Here is a 20,361-nt window from a genome sequence, read left to right as displayed (position 1 = left end):
TTGTAATCCTGACAGTAATCCCATTTTTGAATGTAACTGCAATCTGATTATGATGGTTTTCATGTAAATGTAACGGATTACAGTTACCTGTTTTTTTGTGATTACCATATATTTGAGAATACATAATAGGGATATCTTTACATAAATGTTCTTGTTCTGTTGTCTTATTTCTGGTTTAGTGATTGTTGAATGAACCATATAAAAAATGCAATATTCAATAAGGGTCATGCACTTTGAGCATAACAGACAAAGTCAGGTTCCATTTGTTAACATGAACTAACAATGAACAATACTTTTACAGCATTTACTAATCTTGGTTAATGTTAGTTTCAACATATACTAATACAAAAATGTTTCATCAAAAGTTGTATTAGTTGACATTAGTTTAAGGGATAGTTCAACCAAAAATGAAAATTCTCTCATCGTTTACTCACTCTCTTGCCATCCCTGATGTGTATGACTTTCTTTCTACTGCAGATCACAAATGAAGATTTGTAGAAGAATATTTCCACTTTATATTTCCATACAATGCAACTGAATGCAGACCTTTCAAGCTCCAAAAATCACATTAAGGCAGCATAAAAGTAATCCATATGATTGCATAGGTTAAATCCATATCTTCCGAAGCAATATGATGTGGGTGAAAAGACAAAACAATATTTGAGTAGTTTAAAAAAAATAAAAAATCTCCACTTTCACATTCTGAAAGTGAAAGTGGAGATTTATGGTAAAAAAAAAAAAAAAAAGGGATTTAAATATTGATCTGAATCACCCAAAGTTATTGCATCAGTTCAGAAGACATAGATTTACTAAGACATAGAACACTGGAGTCATATGGTTTACTTTTATGCTGTCTTTATGTGATTTTTGGAGCTTCAAAGGTCAACATTCACTTGTTTTAAATGAATCTACAGAGCTGAAATATTATTCTAAAAATCTTTGTGTTCAGCAGAAGAAAGAAAGTCATACACATTTGGGAAGGCATGAAGGCACATTAACTAACAATGTATTTTTATTAACTATCATTAACTAAGATTAATGAATGCTTTAAAAATTATATTGTTCATTGTTTGATCATGAAAACTTATACAATAAATAATGTTAATGAATGGAACCTTATTGTAAAGTGTTATCAATTTTGTTTACAGATTTTATATCTGAAATAGATTTGGTACTATATCTGATATAATAGATATATCTGAAATGAATTAATCTGAAATAGATTAGTTGATTCATCCAATTACGTAACAAAATATGATCACATAAATTATACTTCCCATACAGTATATTGCAATCAAATGCAGAAACAATAAAATAAGATAAAACATTTAAGATACTGTGTATTGTGCACGCTTTATCCATGACCTAATGAATGTAAGGAACCAAAAGTCAAAATGAACCAAAGTCAAAAACCATGATTTGCAGCAGGCTAAATATAGTGTGAGCAGTCCTAGAATAGATAACCTTGAACATAACCTATGACACAGGGAATATGATCCCCTGCCCCCCTTTCCCGAAGATGCTATAGATGCTGCAAAGGATGGAAAACTACCAGCAGGCCTGCTGACACACTGCAGGTATATACACATTTGTCCCAAGAGCTATCTGACATCAAATGATTAACTGGCAGTAGTAAATCTTAACCTACAAAGCAGGAAAACCTAAATGCATAGTGCTATGGGTATCTATCATTAGCTGCATAGATAGATATGGTGAATACAGGTAAAGTGAGACACTTCTGATCATTTTTCATTTACATTGTTGTTAATATATACTCCAAATCTCTACATCAATGTGATCTAATACTACTTTATGATGAACTTCAAGGGATAGTTCAATCAAAATAGAAATTCTGTCATAATTTATTCCCTCTTATGTTGTTCCAAAACAGTATGAACTTCTGTCCTCCGTGGAACACAATTGAGATGTTTGACAGAATGTTAGCTTCAGTCATGAGCAGTCAATTCACTTTCATTGCATTTTTTTTCATGTATTGAAAGTGAATGATGACTGAGGATGTCATTTTGCACATCTAACATCTCCTTTTGTTTTCCAAAAGGAAGAAATAAATTCTTTAATAAGAATTTAATGCTGATTTTTTTATGTTTTTAGTAATGAAAGAATATACGCAATGATTATAATAATTATAATATTTAAATGAAGGTTTCCCACTTTACCTGTTGTGGCAGGGCGAAGGGCGGGGCCGGGTTGTGATTATTCCTACCCGGTCCCTTATCAGGCTAATTAAGCCTCCGGGATGGATAAAGGCCAATGACAGACAGTGGTGCGGGAGAAAGAGATCATTAACGGACATGTCCGTCATATGTGTGTCTGTTTAAGTTTGATATTAAACCATTAATTATATTGAAAAGCCGGTTCTCGCCTCCTTTCCACTGACTGATTTACACCTGTATTCACCCTTTCAGTCAAATGCCTGTTATCTAAACTATCCCAAAATAAGTATGTTTTTAAGTATGTGTTGTGTGAACGAGAGAAAAAGAGAGTGTGTGAGAGAGGAAGGAAGAGAAAGATGAATAGAAAGAGCACCTACCTGGAGGAGAGACAGGGGATCCGGGCTCCTTGCTATCTTCTCTCTGTGTGAATATGGAGGTTATTCTTACTTTGAGAGGAATCATTTTCACTCTCTCTACCTGACAAAAAAAAGTGCTATTTATGTCTAATGGTAATCCATGTATGCATTTGTCCCAGCTGTACACTCCTTTACCTAATTTAAGTGATTAAAGGTTTTTTACTGATACCTTCATCTCGTCACTTTTCCTGGTTCTCTTCATTATCTCATCAATTCTCTAAAAAAAGAAAAGATGTACATATTTCACTTATTTGTCCTTTTAAACACCTTAAATGTTGATTTTTGTAAATTCCCAAATAAAATTTTGCAAACATAGCCGTTATTTCCACTGCTTACCCTTCTTAAGTTTATGTAGGTGGGATTTATAAATTAAGGGCTTTATATATTGATGATTACAATTAAATATTTACCTTTTTTCGCTGTTGTCTCTCCTGTTCTTCCTGTTGTTTAACAAGTTCTCTCTCATGACGATTTCGCTCTGCATTCTTCTGAGCATGCATCTCAGCCTCCACTTTCTATTAAACATACAGACACAACCGAAAGGTTGAGCAGATTACTGATTGACTGATTGATTGATTGATTGTTTGATCAAGTGAGCAATCCTGCAGAAAAATGTGGCATTCCCCACAGGAGTAAAAAAATAATAGTTGCGTCCCAACCTGCACACTTCTGCACTACTCTATGCCATTTTGTATTGTAATTAGTGCAAGTAGTATGTTTCCACTGAAATGCAACAAAAAGAAGTGTACAAGGAGTACTCGGATGATTTACTTCTTCAACTGCCAAAACAAAGTGTGGTATGTTGGACACTTCATGCACTCAGTTCTCATGGCTTGCTGTACGTAGCAGAAGGGCGGAGTTACCTGGCTGCAATGCTGGTCTTACAAAACAATTGCAAACAATAACTAGTTTCCATACAAGGGTTTTTTGTGACAAAAGGTGTACCGCATCAAAATGTATACTGATATAGCTGATAGAAACGTAAACTATCGCTACAATTCCACAAGCGTTGACATAATATTTTTCCATTTAACTCTAGTGCATAAACTCCAAGTTGCTAGTTGAAATGTAGTGAAAAACTGGTTTGGAAACACTTTTTGTCGAGAAAATTGGCATTAACGCAAAAATGTAGTGTCACATGACAGAATTTACACCAATCGTTTGCCTGTGTTAATCATGACGACAAGGTTTACATCCTTAAAAGTCAGTTTATTGTCCGTGACGCATCAGTCCCACTATTATGGTTTGGTCTTAATGGCATACCTGCACAGATCGGATGCTGCACATCTGCGTCATGACACTTGCAGGAGTGCCAACACAAATATCTCATATGTATCATGCACCTGTCATCGCCAAGGGCACGGAGAACAAATTAATGGCCACTCTTTGCGATTAACTTTATTGTGGTAGCGATCCGTTTATTTATTTAAGTTTCTTTTCCACACCATTCAAAATAATAGACTGCAGTCATGAAATTAGCCGACAATACAAAAAACGTAATTTCTGTGCACGAAGATGTTTTAAATTACAAACTATCTGGAGCGATGGTGGCGTAGTGGGCTCAAGCACATAAGCTAAAGCACATAACTGTTAATCAGAAGGTCGCTGGTTCGATCCCCACAGCCACGGACAGTAAGCTGGCTAATTTCAATGAATTGTCTCAATTCTCTCCCCATTTTACAAAGACTTTGTGGGGAAAAAATTCAGGGACATCTGGTAGGCGAAAGGTACACAATTAGCGATATACACACATTTCTGTATGGAAACAGCTTAGGGGCAGACCGTTTTTTTAAGCATGACGTCATTACACACACCATTTATATCGAAAAAAGGACATTTGAATGGAAACAAACAGAAGACGGCAAATTTCACAAACATATTTTTTTACACATTTTCCCTTTGTCGATAACAAAACAGCGTGAAATGTGGATGGAAACAAGGTTAATGAAGAATGTGGCAAATGGCGCAAAGACAGCACCTTACAAATGTGAGTTACATTTTTTATCATCACCTACCCTTTATGAATATGATCATTAATTTAGATATAAGTGTTGAACTGAGTGGCAACACAACATTGTATTCTGTAAGTGTATAGTGCATAATTTTGGGATACAGCTAATGTTTTTTAGAAAGAAAGAAATGCTGAGAAGAGGAAGGGTGCTTGATGGTTGGCTAGCAGTTTTGTTTAGTTTCAGTAAACTTTAAAGTTTCTTCAAACGAGCTGTGCGAATTAACAGTTATTTTGTGTGGTTTTGTGTATATCACATATGTACAGTGACTTATTGTTTGGAGTTTGTTGTTGGTATTTACCTTTTGTAATTAATTGCAAATAAAAACAAATTGGTACACCGACTGAGAAGGTTCATGAATTTCACTTTAAACCTTCTGACCTCTTTCTCCATCTGTGCCTGGAGCACTTTCTCTTTTCTCTCTTTTTCTTTTTTCTCCTCCACCTCTCTCTTTGTCTGTAGTTGTTGTTGTCTGTATTTCTCCTCCTCTAATTGACGAGCCTTTTCTTCCTGTTGGGCTCTTTCCTCCAGCTGCTTCTTCTTAAGCTGCTCAGCTTTTAGTCTAACACACACACACGTGCGCACGCGTGCACACACACACACACACACACAATGGTCAAAAACATACAGCACCTGCATAAATGCCGGAAACTCAAACAATTTACTATCAAATTTGCAGGGCAGCATCATATGCATACTTATTATACTGTTGTGGATGAGTCATATTCAACAGGCACTGAACACTTCATATACTAGTAGTTCACAAAAATACACAAACACTTACTTCTCCTGCTCCTCCAGTTCCCTGCGCTGTTTCTCCTCCTGTTCTTTCAGTACTCTGGCCAAGCGTCTGCGTTCTGCAAGCAGACGTGATGCCTCCTCAGCATCTGTTGTTCCAACAACCATCTTGCCAGCAGGGTTCACAGGTGAAGGATCTGTGAGAGAGTAAATCAAGAAAAGTATGTGTTATTTAAAATAAGATTTATGTGATTTTAGAGTGAACAAATCATTTGTGGTTAACATGAGTTTAACCCTTTAAGCTCTGAAGGTGTTTTTAAAGATTTCCTGTTTTAGTGTCATGTCTAAAATTAAAGGCTTCTAACTAAAGAACCATTTTAACTTTTGCAAAATCACAAAAACACTTGATTTTACATTATATATCAGGGTGTAAATAACGTAGGTCTTAAAAAAACATCTGTTTTGTTCCCAAGCATGTCACTTCTATCTGAGAACAATTTGGTGTTGATATGTCTAAGCAATTAAGTTATAGCAATACAAAAATAATTAACCCTGGTTTACAAAAATGCCTCCAAGTATTCAATATACTCTCCAAACAAATAAAACAAAATAATTGTACGTAAGACTAATTACACGTGTAAATACAACAATGACTAAAGGCATGCTCTCTCTCCAAAGCATACAGGCATGAGTAATGAGATCTCCTTCAGTTCCATTCTGTGTCATCTGAGCCATCATCATGTCTGTGTCATGTACTTGGCTCCATCTCCTGGTGGCCTTGTGTAATTAGAGTGAACAATACTCTCTGCCCATATTTGGATGACTTCCACCACTAGTTGCAGCGATATAAATCCTTATACGATTGGTTTAGCTTTACATGATGCTGGGCAACTTACTACATAATTTATCAAGCTTATGTGTTTTTAGCCAGATAGCACATTATGTGCTGTGTTCACATTGTGCTTTGTGTGGATTATCTAATGATCCATGCATCCGATTACATAATGTGGGCTCTTTTAATGAATATCCCATCTTCTATGTAATGGTATGTGATATTTTATGATCTGTTTATTTTTTTGAAAAAGTGAAAATGCGGTTCAAAAGCAACACCTGTTTATATGCAACATGTATGTAAAAGATATATTCTTAGCTATCACTCACTATATTTTTGTCAATGGGTAGAACAAATAGGCAGGTTGTATTCTACTCATTGAAAGCTTTCCAACGACATATGAAACATGGCTATTTAATCAGTATGATGTTTTTAAAGATTACAATATAACTGTATGTACAGTGCAAAATTATTACTAAATTATCAAAACGGAACAATTCTGATTTGTCTGATTGTCATTGTAAAGTACAGCTTCAAAGATTTAAAACGATACCTATTTTGTGTTGGTCAAGACTGTTGTCACGATTCCCTTGTTGTCTTCCCTGTGTTTCACTAGTCTTTGTCAAAAACTACACTTCCCACAATTCCCGGCCCTCATCACTGCCATCACTAGTGAAACACAGGGCAGACAACAAGGGAATCGTGACAACTGTAGTAATTAACATTTTGATAATAAATTTTTTCTTGGTGAGCTTGAATGGTTAAACAGCCTGTCTGAGGTAGACTTACAGCCATTACAAATAAGATACTAATATATTTAAGTGGGTAATTTCTAGTTAAAGTTTCAGACGCACCTGCAAACTTGTCAGCAGTCACATCATTATAGCTTGATTTAAGGAGTTTTTTCTCAGGGGTCTCCATCTTGCCATTCTTTTTTTCTTGATTTTCCATAACTACACTTTTCTTCTCCTTTGCACCGTTACTGGAGCTCTCTATCTTCAGTGTTCTCCTCTCTGGAGTTGGAGTACTAGAAACAGATGTCTCCAGTTTTGCTGCCTTAGCCAAACTTTCATTGTTTGAGCTTTTGTTCTGATGGACCTCAGCCTTAACAGACCTGCCTTCCTTAATGTCCTGACTTTTGCCGTCCTCAGCTTGTTTGTCCATGACCTTGTCTTCTGTCTTCTTGTCACTGTCATTGACCGATGTTACAGGTCTGTGTTTCATAGGGGATTGTGGATATTGCCACATTGTAGAGGGTGACTGAGTACGACTCTTAGGCAATAACCTACAACCGAACAAACAAATAGCTGATTCAGATGCTTATAGTCAGCACTTCACTGAATAAAATGTAATTAACTGGAGGTAACTGTGTCAGCACCTTAGATGTACAGGATGTGTGGGTGCATTTCAGTGTTACTTTGGTATGGTACGTATATATGTAGGTATATCTTACTTTGGTGTGCCGGGTGAGGCAGAGCGCCGGGTGACATCAGCAGGAGATTTAGCTCGTCTCACTGGTGAACCTGTGGCCGAAGAGCCAGTTCTTCTTTCTCTAAGCAATCTCTCCTTCTGCTCAAAATCCAAATAACACATAAAAGTGAGTGTTTGTATCTGCTTGTCTGTGTGCGAGTCATACATGAATCTAAAGTCACTCAGTATTTAGTAGGTTTACTGACTTTTTACCACCCAAACGTGAGACAGGGGAGGAATACCATGGCAGTGTGGATATGTTGTTACATGAATGTATGTACAAGTACATGCATATTTTATGACGTCACAGAAATCAGCAAACACACATAAGCAAACTGAATCCACATTAGATAATATGCAGATATATGCTACTTTGCAAGTTATAATTTTCACGTGCACTGAAAGATCAGACTCACCACATTTTCTTAGCGCGGGCCAACAACTTTGCTATTGACTGACTTAGTACTTTGACCATCTAAACAGTGAGAGATCATTTCTTTTATGCCAATTTAAATATCAAACTAGTAAGAAAAGTAACTTATTATTTTACATAATTACTATTTAGCATTACTTTTGCATTACATTTTCATAAAAATTGCAACAGTTTTTGAAAATGGCAAAAGTCAGTTTTCCAAGGGTCTCTCTCATGCTATGATATGAAAGCAGAGTTTACACGTTAATTATTGTGGCATATAAAGGGTATAACTATTTACACAGGAGTCACAATAGAAGAAAACAATATATCACTTGCTTGAATGTTACATTTTTGGCAAAATATTGCCTACTGTGTTGATTCTCGTGCACTGCGAAAAGATGCATGCTGGTTGTTATGACAACAGCAACATTATTATGGCATTTCATTTACAAAGTTTACCATATGTGGCAATACATGTCCTGTTTATGGTGAAAAGGTTGACAACTTTAGTAAAGCAGTTGTTCAGAAAGGTACCCCTCTCAATTGTAAGATCTGTTTGATTAAATGTTGAATAGGAGAGGCAAGCTTATTTTTTGGAGTCTATTATATATCTGTTCTGACCTTAGGAGTATTGGGGGCACTTATAGCTCCAATGGACTCCTCTGGCATTGCATTGGTTCTGCGGCGGCTGGGTGACCCTCGGTATGGTGACCTGTGGGGACTGGAGGGCACTGCACAGGAAGAAGCATGGAACATTCCCCAGTCAAAACAGTTTGTCAGCCTACCCGTTTCATTCGTACCCACACACTATGAACTGACAGAAAACACTTAACCACTTGAACGCACATACACATCCACCCTCTCATTATCCTAACCAACACAACAAAAATAAACAAACAAATAAAAAACGTAATTCAGTGGAATAAACAAACAGTCAAATGTGCTGTAAGTGATTTGAGACATTTAGATCACTTCACCCCCATCCCTTTAACCATATGCCCACTCTCCAAAGACACAACCTTGTTGTGTTTTCTGATTGGCTAAAAAAGCATTGTTCCTTTTTTGATCTCTACAGCACCTTCAGTTCACTGACTTGGATCTTTGAATCTTGTTAAGCAAAATGAACAAATCTTTATTCAAGCCAATAATTTGTTTGTCACGTGACAGCCGTATAGGCTCTACAGGAAACAGAAATGATTAGTTCACCTTCTGACTGGGTCTTCAGATCTGAGTCTTTCATTTATTTGTCACGTGAGAGCCACACAGGCTCTACAGGAAACAGAAATGATTAATTCACCTCCCAGTTGTGTCTTTTGTTCATTTGTCACGTGACCGCTACTAGGCTCAACGTAGAATACAAATGATTTGTTCACGAGTTACAATTATTGGTTGTTAATTTTTCTCTTTACAGCTTAGAGTTCAGTGTTTTGCAGCTGTTTGTATCATGATCAATACATGTCAGTGTGACAATAAATTCCATTAAACACAGGGTTTGGGAGTAACAGAATAATGTACATGTAACAGGATTACGTATTTAAAACACAAAATATTTGTAACTGTAACAATTTAAATAATCGATAATCAGAATACAGTTACATTCAAAAATTCTTTTGATTAATGAAGATATTACTTTGCGTTTTATTGACATTTGTTTCATTTAATTTTAGACTATTCAGTTGTAAAACATTTATTCATATAAATGATGTGATCCGAGGAGTGTTTGAACTGCAGTGAAACACTTTGTTATGATGTGTTACATTCATACAAGTTCATACTTTTGTGAATGAAAAGCTGGTTATGATGTCATTGAGGAACTTTCCCATGCGAGCTTAATAGAGGAGCTACATAATGTTTCTACAGCTTAAAAAACTATTAGAAATGCTTTGACAGATGAAACATGAATCCAATAAATACATGATTACATGCCTTATTAATGTATTTTATGTGATTAAGGTATTTTTTTTTTTTACAAGAAATGCAAACAAATGTAGCCTTTAACATCGTATATACAACTACAGATAATATATTTTCTGCCTCATTCTATGAAGAGAATCCACATATGATCAAAAAAGTATGTATTTGTGTACACTCTTTGGGGGTTTGAAATTTCGAGTAGCAAAAATAGTTAAATTGTAAATAGTCATGTGAACATTTAGCTAAAATGCTACTTCTTGCCTTTACATGCATCCGTTACCAGACACGATTATACTTTATTAATTCTATAAGAAAATGCACGTTAGTGCATAAATGTTTTTCTTTAGTAAGACCTTTAATATTAGAGCAAAAGTGTACTGCAAAAATCTTATTCTTAATAAGAATTTAAATATTGTTTTCTGTTAAAATATATAAAAGCCTTAAAACAAGATAAATTTACTTGAGTAGCGAAACTGCATAAGATACATGCTTTTTTTCATGTTTTTTTTAAGTTAATTTTCTTACTTTATTTAATTGTTTATAGTCAAAACAAGTGAGAGAATTTTTAATCCAAAGTATTTCGATTACGTTGCTGATATTCAGCAATCTAACGGAATACATTACAAATGACATTTTACAGCATGTATTCTGTAATCTGTAGCTGAATACTTTTAAAAGTAACCCTCCCAGACCTCTTTAAAAATCATATGAATTGTCATGATTAATTATTTTCATGTATTTAATGCAGGAAGTTTTTTCAAAATATTCTCTGCCATGTGTAAAATGTAAGTAAATGCACCTGTCACTTGTCACATCAACTAGAGGTAGAATGATATATCGGTTTTGCCAGTTAATCAGCACTGGTCATATCATCGGTTATCGGCAAAAATCCACACCGATAGTTTTCCACTGTCGTTATACAGTATGAGAGTGGCCTTTTAGAGGTGAAATAAAAATTTACTGATGAAAAAAATCACTTTACTGATGCCTTGTGGTGTTTGTTTGACAGGTTACACTCTGCGTGGAGTGTAACATGAAAAGGTATGTATACGGTACATGTTGTCATATATCATTATAAAGTAATTTATTTGTTGACTAGATGCTACATTAGTAGAACACAGCAGTATGTTTACGCTAACGTAAAGCATCACCTGAAACGGTTAGAGCAATGTGACAAAAATACACACAAGGGGTGGTTTGGGGTGTGTGGGGGGGCAAAGTTGTTGACCGCAAGGTGCCGCCCTGGGCGACTGCCCATGTCACCCATGCCTAAATCCACCACTGCATAGAAAAACAAAAATAAATGGTTGCAAAAGCGTTCAGTGTGATCTGCCCCTTACAGTTGGTGGAGGTCTTCGGCCATTGCATCTTGCTTTCTTATAAGTGCTTCTCAGATTAAGCAATGACTTGTTTAAATGCTTTGTCAGGAAAGATGTTCAACTTGGAAATGTGTTCCGTCGCTCCATTTGTTCCATCTGATTGAACAGCCGCTAGCCTGGGCTCATAGTCTGAGCCGCTTCACCACAGAGTTCAGCTGATATCTGGGAATATTGCTACTCTTCATACAACTGTACAAAATATTATATGTACTATGTATTTATTGCGCCCTCTTGTGGACTAAGGAAACCATGTCAATTTAAAAATCTTTAAAATTTGAATATTAGTTCATATATATTAATATTTATTTGTTTATTTAATTTATAAATGTGCAATACATTTTCATGGTTCAGTCAGTACTGTTTATTTTTGTAATAAAGTTCAGGACTATTTTACTTAGATTTTTCATTTAGTATAAATTTTAAAAACTATCGGTTGATTAATCATTATCGGCAGGTACTCCCCAACTTAGTTATCGGTTCTAACTTAGGCCGTTCCCCAGTAGCTGCCAGTGCTCACAGCCACGGAGGTCTTCCCCAGTTAGTGCCAGCACATTTGACCATGAAGACCATTCCTCTGTCACTGCCATAGTCCTTGGTGACGGAGGCTGTTCATCTGCCCGCATCCTTGGCCACGAAGAAAAGAAACCCTGTCCTGGATCCTCCTCCCATGCTGCTGAACCCTGCCCCTAACTTGTTTACCTGTGTTCTAGTTAAATTACAGTCCTGTTTTAGGTTAGCCTTTTTCTTTCCACTGTGAGAGGTTTATGATGCATTTTTGTAGTTTGCTTAATAAAGCCTTTTTTTTGCATTTCTGCGTTTTAGTCCTCCATCTCAGATATTTTGTGACAGTGTCAGATGAACAAAAGACTCATACCCAAATACTTGTTTCCTGTACAGAGCCTATGCAGGTGTGTTAGGTAGTTAGGTCATTTTTTAAAAAGTCACTTAGAAAATCTTTAATGTAGTTTACCACTGTGCACAGTTCCTGTCAAGCTTTAAATGTGCTTGCTTTTAGGCATGTATATAATGCACCTGTTGTGGAGAGTTTGTGTGTGTGTGTGTGTGTGTGTGTGTGTGTGTGTGTGTATGTGTGAGCGTGTATTTATCACTTTGTGGGGACCAAATGTCCCCATAAGGATAGTAAAACCCGAACTTTTTGACCTTGTGGGGACATTTTGTTGGTCCCCATGAGGAAAACAGCTTATAAATCATACTAAATTATGTTTTTGAAAATGTAAAAATGCAGAAAGTTTTCTGTGAGGGTTAGGTTTAGGGGTAGGGTTAGGTTTAGGGAATAGAATATAAAGTTTGTACAGTATAAAAACCATTATGTCTATGGAAAGTCCCCATAAAACATGGAAACACAACATGTGTGTGTGTGTGTGTGTGTGTGTGTGTGTGTGTGTGTGTGTGTGTGTGTGTGTGTGTGTGTGTGTGTGTGTGTGTGTGTGTGTGTGTGAGCGTGTATTTATCACTTTGTGGGGACCAAATGTCCCCATAAGGATAGTAAAACCCTAAATTTTTGACCTTGTGGGGACATTTTGTTGGTCCCCATGAGGAAAACAGCTTATAAATCATACTAAATTATGTTTTTTGAAAAAGTAAAAATGCAGAAAGTTTTCTGTGAGGGTTAGGTTTAGGGGTAGGGTTAGGTTTAGGGGATAGAATATAAAGTTTGTACAGTATAAAAACCATTATGTCTATGGAAAGTCCCCATAAAACATGGAAACACAACAAGAGTGTGTGTGTGTGTGTGTGTGTGTGTGTGTGTGTGTGTGTGTGTGTGTGTGTGTGTGTGTGTGTGTGTGTGTGTGTGTGTGTGTGTGTTACCTTTGCAGTGGATACAGGACACGTGCAGCTCTGCAGAACTGTTACAGTGAGCCATTGAGGAGTGTGTATGTATGAGGAGGCGATTCACTTTTGTTTTGTCCAGAGTATTCAGGTGATAAGGATGGGCTGACAGAGAAAGGGATGGAGGGACAGACAGAATGAAGGGGAAAAGAGGAAGGGATGAATGGGACAGCAACAACATGAATATGAATGGAAAGATAGAGGGATGTATTTGGAGAGGTGTGTCCAAAGCCTCTTTTTTTAACATATAAGCTACTGACAATTTGTTTTGTATGTTAATGTAAATCGAAAAAGAGACTAATATCACAAGATGCAATCAAATTAATAAAGTTTCTTTATTGCATCAGAACCATAATTGAGATATAATGATGATAGGATGATAATGCCAAGTGTGATGTATGCATGAATGTTTGTGTCTTTATATGTTAATGTAACTGTGCCCTCTTGAATATATTTAATAAATCAACTGAGATCAGAAAGGAAAGACAAACTATGAACTTATAAACATGCACTGGAAGATAAACACACACTTCTAAACAGCAAGATGTCATCAAGGCATATTATCCAAAGAACTATGTACAGTAATTGTGATTAAAGTACTGAATGCGACATTGTTAGTGGACAGTACACTCACAATCAATACAAAACACCCAGAAAGTCACAGCACAAAGACATTCAGACTTTTTTTAAATGTATTTTGCCAACCAATAACACTCAAGCTTCAAAGCATGTGCACACTGAATAAACAGTGTCGAGTTATGTCATGCAGACGTTAAACTGTATCACCTTACAAGAAATGCGCTATAGTGAACTTTTTTTTATAAGAACGCATTGTGTGAGAAACAGAGTGAAAATAAAGTTAATGAGCTGATATTCTGCCATTTTACTTTTGATTTGTTGCTATTGCAGTGTTTCTAGTCTTTATTTCACCAGGGAACTACAGTGATACATACAACAAGCCATGTGAAAATTATTTTGAAAAAAAAAAATTAGGCATAGTACACCTGATTATATGCGACCATATTGGAACAAATAAATATTTATGCATACAGCATATTTCAGTTTTTGAATTCCAAGAATATTTTCTAATAGTAAAAATTACCCACTTTATATAAAGTGTCTTTAACTACTATGCACTTAAGCATTTGATACAATGTACTTATTATGTATATACAATTTACTTATTGTGTATAGTGGAGAAGAAATTTACTTTTAAAATACATGCATTTAATTACATCTTTAGTTGCACTGTTAACCTTACCCCTAATCCTAAACCTAACCCTACCCTAGTCCTTATCCAAAACCTAACCCCAAACACTACTCTTAAGGCTACCTATACCTCAAACTCAGCAGCAACAACAAATGAGAATCATGTGAGAATTTTGAAGACCAACATGTAGTTACAGAATAAGTACATTGTATTTGTAGTAGTTAAAGACAGCTTATTTAAAGTGGGACCGGGAAAAAAAACTATTGCAGAGAACTTTTTTTCAAACCTTTTTTCAGTGAAGGATTTTTAATTCAGTAAAAGAGTCAATTATGAGTCTGAATACTTTTTCAGGACACTGTACATTCAGATTAGGCATGTATAGCTGCATATGGATTGGATAGGTGAGTAGCTCAGAAACAACAAATACTGGACACATTTTTATACTTGAAATCAGCCTCCACTTGCTAACCCCTTATCTTGCTGGCTCTTTTGTGAAAACACTTTCAAGTTAGGGTCAAGCCAGCTATTTCTCTTTTGAAAAGGCCAGCTTAGACCAGCATGAATTTCAATGCTGGTTCAAGATGATTTATGCTAGCTAATACTGGTTTGCAGTGTTGTAGTATATGAGTCCAGGACTCTGACTCGAGTCGTGATATTGATCATTTGTGACATGTCTCGTACTTGAACACTAATGACTCAGACTTCGATCATGGGTGCCTTCTGACTTACATTTACATTTATGTATTTGGCAGACGCTTTTATCCAAAGCGACTTACAGTGCACTCATTACAGGGACAATCCCCCCCCGGAGCAACCTGGACTGCCTTGCTCAAGGACACAATGGTGCTGGCCATGGGGATCCAACCAGCAACCTTCTGATTAACAGTTATGTGCTTTAGCCTTTTTTTGCATTCTACCCTTTTATGACATGAATTCACATGCATCAGTGGCAGGTTTATGATTTCTGAGGCTCCAAGCAACCGACCAACACAGCCCCTTTTCAAAACAAATTTGCAAAAAAAAGACAAAATATATCTGAAATCATAATTTTGAATTCTTCCTATCAGCCATTGTAGCCAAGTACATTCAAAATGTTTAATAAAATAAAAATCTAGTTAAAAGATCATTAATGCATGTTTTCCAGTTTTTCCACAATACAGTGATAAAAAAGGGTGTGGGGGGTGCTAGGTGTTCGTTGGTCATGCCCAAAAGGGTTTTCGAGCGGGGGGATCACCAAACTAGATCACGCATCCGTTTGTACGTATATGTGTGAGTGAGCACGCGTGGGCGAAACAAGTTTGGAAGGCCTGTTCATATTTTTTTATATCAATATCAACCCCTAACCTAAAGTGCTACTGTCCCGAACCCGGCGGTTTCATGAACCGCTCTGAGGCCACAGACAGACAACATGTCACCTCAAGCAGTTTTTTCAGAGCTTTCCTACTCGGGCCGGGGGCTTCCGACATCCGGAGTCCTATGCAATTGCATGCTTTGCGTGGTGGTTAAAACCGCTACTGCATGTCATGCCATGTACCGTTTGTGTGAGCGAGAATCTCTGCTCTCACACGTGGATCACCTTTGCTTTCACTCAAAACTAAAGAATTTTATGTAATTAAGTAATTATTCAAGACAAAGAAAAAGTTAGTACTAAAATAAGAACAAATAAAGAAAACAAGCAATATCAAACATTCAATTAATATTAAGAAGAAAAATCTACAGAGATGGTATTGTTATTGTGTGTATTGTTTCTTATAAAATACACTTTGAGAAGCTGAATGTGTGTGCCAATAAACTTAAAATGGTAACAGAATTGTGATTTTTTTTTTTTTGCATATTTGATGACATAGACAAGGATTCGTAACTCAGATTTGTATGCAGTTATTGGCAACTGGACTCGACTCAGACACAGTAATGGTGACTTGGACTCAGACTTGAGCAGTGAGGACTCTGACTTGACTCGGACTTGAGATCTAGTGACTTGACTACAACACTGCTGGTTTGATACTGGTCTAGCAGGTAGACCACTTTTCCAAATTGTTGTTTTTAAAGTTAAAAAGAATGGCCTTTCTGTTGAAGCTGTTTGACCAAGGGTGTCTTGCTGGCTAGGACACCAGCATCCAAAACACAACAAAGCTGGTCTTTTCAAAATGATCTATATAGTATTTTGGACAGTCTCTTTTCTGAGACTGTAGTTTGCTTGATTACATTTGGATATGCAAGTTAAGCAAAGCTTTTGTAAGTACTCAAGCAGGAACCAGGGAAGGAGAGCAGGCTGGTTTAGAGTTTTGGGATGGATACAAAGACTGAAGGAATATTGTGTCATTCCAAGCGAACAGGAGGGAAGAGGTGGCGAGAGAAGGCCAGCTAGGGTTCATACCGTTGCCTGATTCGATGGCAGCAGGAGAGGGGGCAGCGAGGTCATGGGGCAAGGCGGTGGCAGCAGAGAGAGGAGGCGGGGCATTCTCCCAGTCACCTGGGCGACGGGGTAAGGGCAGAGCACAGCAGAAAGAGTAGAGCATTATGGACAGACTGACCACTCTCAGGTGAAGTGTATATGATGTGTGTTCGGATTGGTGTGTGTATCTAAGCACAGACACCTGAACACTTTCCACCACATTCTCTTGCATTCTCTAAAAAGCATGGCAGCCAGACAAAATGAGCAAGGCTGAAGAGCTAGGCTGATCTGACTTCAAACACACTCAAATTCTTTCATTCACTTAAACACACATACATTTCCAGAACAAACTTTCATGTTCAAGTCCTTAAATTATGTTTTCTCAATAACTAGTTCACACACAATATCAGACAAAAGGTAACAGCTACTAGGGTTTGTTTTTCATTTGAGATATTTTGCCACTTCATGAGCTGTATTTAACATGTACAACAATATCACAAGAGTCAAAAAACACCTCTAAATCTAAAGGTGGGAGTTAACTGAAGGTGTGTCTAAAAATCATAAAATAATTCTTTATTCTGGCTGAAAATAAAATAAATGGAAAAACCAGCCATTGAAAAACAACATTCAGTTCCTTTTTAACTAAATGTTATTAATGACAATGATTTGGATAAATGAAAGCCTTCATAAATATTACACACATGCCAGTTTTTTTTCTAAGCTTCTCCTGCTTCTTAAAACTAAAAGCTCCAATCAATAGCCAATTTTCTAACTAATTAATCTCCTTGAATCTAATTCAAACCAACAGGCAGAGGCTCAGCAGAGAGAAAGTGCTGAGTCACTCATGCCAGCCTGTCCTTCCTCTCTGATGAGCTGAATTATGAAACCTGAGCTCTCGTAACACTGTGTCCTAAAGGCCAGTTGAAAATCATTCGACCACAAGGAGACTGCACTGCAGCAGCACACCACCTTTACAAAAGCATCTTAACATATGCTGCCTCATTGTAAAGCTTTAAAAGTGTAAAGACACTTTCAAAAGGAAGAAGAGAAAGCCCAGATGTCACATGAAATTCAGTAATGTAGTTTTACATTCAAAAGCATGTAAAGTCATGCGGTTATGAACAAGAGTTTAATGACATATGAATGAGAAATCTGACGTATGTTCAAAATGTAGGCAGAGCATAATAAACCTTCCATTACATTTCAACCTCTACGTCTTTAAAGGTATTATTATGTGTGCATACTATGCTTGCACTGCATTGCAACAACGTCTCCTGTATTCTTCTATACTCATTTTTCCATAATTATTTAGACTCCCCTCCATGTTTCTCTTTTTCCCTGTCCAGTGTAATGGGTGTGCATTACACTCACCTTGAGTGGGGCCGTTGGGACCCCAGGCCCAGCGTCTATTCCTGTTCTCCAGCTGCATACTGCGCTCCAGTGACCTTCTCATAAGAGCCTCCAGACGCTCCTGTGTGTGCCATTCCAGCACGAGAAACACCAGACACTCACTTCAACAACAGCCATTTACACCAACTACATCAGCACTCCCACTGAAGTGATTCTTCACACCATTCCATGAGGCTCGTGGGAGCAGGTAAATGCACTGAAGCTATTTTTAGCTTGATCATCTACACTACCCATAATACCAATTACAATCGTACAACCTCATGAGCATAATCAGCATATACCACATGACAACCTAGCTAGAATACTGTCAAGTTAACACAGACTTGCTTGTGATGGAGCAAGAAATGTAAACACCAAAACGTAGGTTTCCCACAATATCCGATGTCCTAAATTACCACAATTGACCCTACTAATGCAATCCTTAAAGAAATATTATGGGTTCAATACAAGTTAAGCTCAATCGACAGCATTTGTGGCATAATATTGATTACCTCAAAAAATTATTTTCACTTGCCACTCCTTTTTCTTCAAAATAAAGAGCAAATAATCTAGGTTACAGTGAGGCACTTACAATTGAAGTGGGACAATCTGTAAACATTAAAATATTGTTTCAAATGTATAGCCACCAGACATAAACAATATGTATGTTAACATTATTTTAGTGTGGAAAAAATCACTTCCCTTTGATGTGTAAAGATATAGCCGATTTTAGAAAATTAAATGAACCCTAAAATGAGGATTTAAACAACTTTGAAGCTGAAAACTTTGAATTATGAGCTTCACATTTCTGTCTTTAAACCCTTAAAAAAATTGGCCCCATTCAGTTCCATTGTAAGTGCCTCACTATTACCTCGATTTTTTGCTTCTTTTTTTTAAAGAAAAGGAGGGACGAGTCGAAATAATGTTTTTGTGGTAATCAACATTATGCCATAAATGCTGTCAATTGAACTTAACTTTTATCGAACCCAGAATATTCCTTTAACCCTCAAAATGTTCAATGTATGACTATATCTCTTTTGCTGATCTATTTTCCAAGGTTTCCATGGTTAGCACTAACCCATAGCCTCCCTGAGCAATGCTACTGATAGACATTAGCATTATGTAACTGCAAACAAGTACTCAAAGACTGACACATTAATTCAGACTGCAGGTTTCAGCCATCTCATTCACACTTCTGTTTGTGTGTGTTGCACTGCTTTGCTTCTATAAAAATGGTTGCAGCTCCAACTGTTGGGTTCAGCATCACCTCCTCCGCCTGCCTCCCTGGTCCTCTATCTATCTTGCCCACTCCTTTTCAGCCTTTCCAAAGCGAACATAGCTGTGAAAGCTGACTGTGTGGCATATTTGAGAAACCACTTGAAACCACTGCACAACAAGACAGAAGGATTCAAATAAAGTCTCTTGGCTGATCTGGCCAAATCCATAATTTGAAGACGTATCAGAGGCCATGACACCCAGTAAAAACTCACAAGCTCATAACAGATAAATGAGTGAGTGGAAGAATAGTGTCTGCCCTGTGGGTGGGTGATAATACATGGTCAGGCAGGAATTCATTGCTATAGATACAGTGCAATTCGTGAAAATGCCATTTCACACAACATAAGAAGTCGGGATTCGTTTCCCCCCTTCAATTCAGTGCCATATAAAATGATGCACCATACAGGCCTAAGTTTTGTGTCTTGAATCACAATTGTAGATGTGTGGATGTGTAGATGAATCATAAAGGAAGTTTGAAATGAATGGCTTAACTGAATATACATCTAATTGTGTTCTGAGATCCGACATATCAGTGCAGTGTGAGAAGATTTTGTTTTAAAGGTCATAGGAAGAACAGCGTGATTGCGTTGTGTCCTTTTCAAACTGAAAGAAAAACATTGTCTGAGAAGAACTGATATGAGTCATGGTAACAGATAGCAAGAGTCTCAAAAACAGTTTAGAATCAAAGAAACTTTATACAATTGTAGTTTAGGCAATGAGGGGGTTTCTAAGACTGTGTGTGTGTGTGTGTGTGTGTGTGTGTGTGTGTGTGTGTGTGTGTGTGTGTGTGTGTGTGTGTGTGTGTGAGGGAGGGGGGGCATATTCTCAGCATATGGCTTAAATGTGAAGATTAGACTTAGTGACAGACACATCTGTTCTACTGGACACAAA

General features: G+C 37.0%; 1 protein-coding gene across 3 annotated transcripts in view; it reads right to left on the bottom strand.

The window, feature by feature from the left end:
• Window positions 1–20,361, bottom strand: part of LOC127633673 (MAP7 domain-containing protein 2-like) — a 32,891-nt gene that overhangs the window by 7,907 nt on the left and 4,623 nt on the right. For 2 of the 3 annotated variants that reach the window (XM_052112921.1, XM_052112930.1), the window contains exons 6-15: window positions 18,175–18,274; window positions 16,786–16,881; window positions 8,676–8,785; window positions 7,623–7,738; window positions 7,024–7,454; window positions 5,384–5,534; window positions 4,981–5,161; window positions 3,001–3,105; window positions 2,760–2,807; window positions 2,552–2,594 (exon numbers count right to left, since the gene is read on the bottom strand). In XM_052112921.1, coding sequence (XP_051968881.1) covers window positions 2,552–2,594; window positions 2,760–2,807; window positions 3,001–3,105; window positions 4,981–5,161; window positions 5,384–5,534; window positions 7,024–7,454; window positions 7,623–7,738; window positions 8,676–8,785; window positions 16,786–16,881; window positions 18,175–18,274 — 1,381 coding nt within the window. The remainder of the gene's footprint in view (window positions 1–2,551; window positions 2,595–2,759; window positions 2,808–3,000; window positions 3,106–4,980; window positions 5,162–5,383; window positions 5,535–7,023; window positions 7,455–7,622; window positions 7,739–8,675; window positions 8,786–16,785; window positions 16,882–18,174; window positions 18,275–20,361) is intronic. The other variant, XM_052112939.1, reaches the window with a different exon arrangement.

Source organism: Xyrauchen texanus, chromosome 3 (assembly GCF_025860055.1).
Source record: "Xyrauchen texanus isolate HMW12.3.18 chromosome 3, RBS_HiC_50CHRs, whole genome shotgun sequence".
Classification (NCBI taxonomy): domain Eukaryota; kingdom Metazoa; phylum Chordata; class Actinopteri; order Cypriniformes; family Catostomidae; genus Xyrauchen; species Xyrauchen texanus.
The sequence above is the reverse complement of the archived record's forward strand: the minus strand, read 5'-3'. Positions and strand labels throughout refer to the sequence as shown.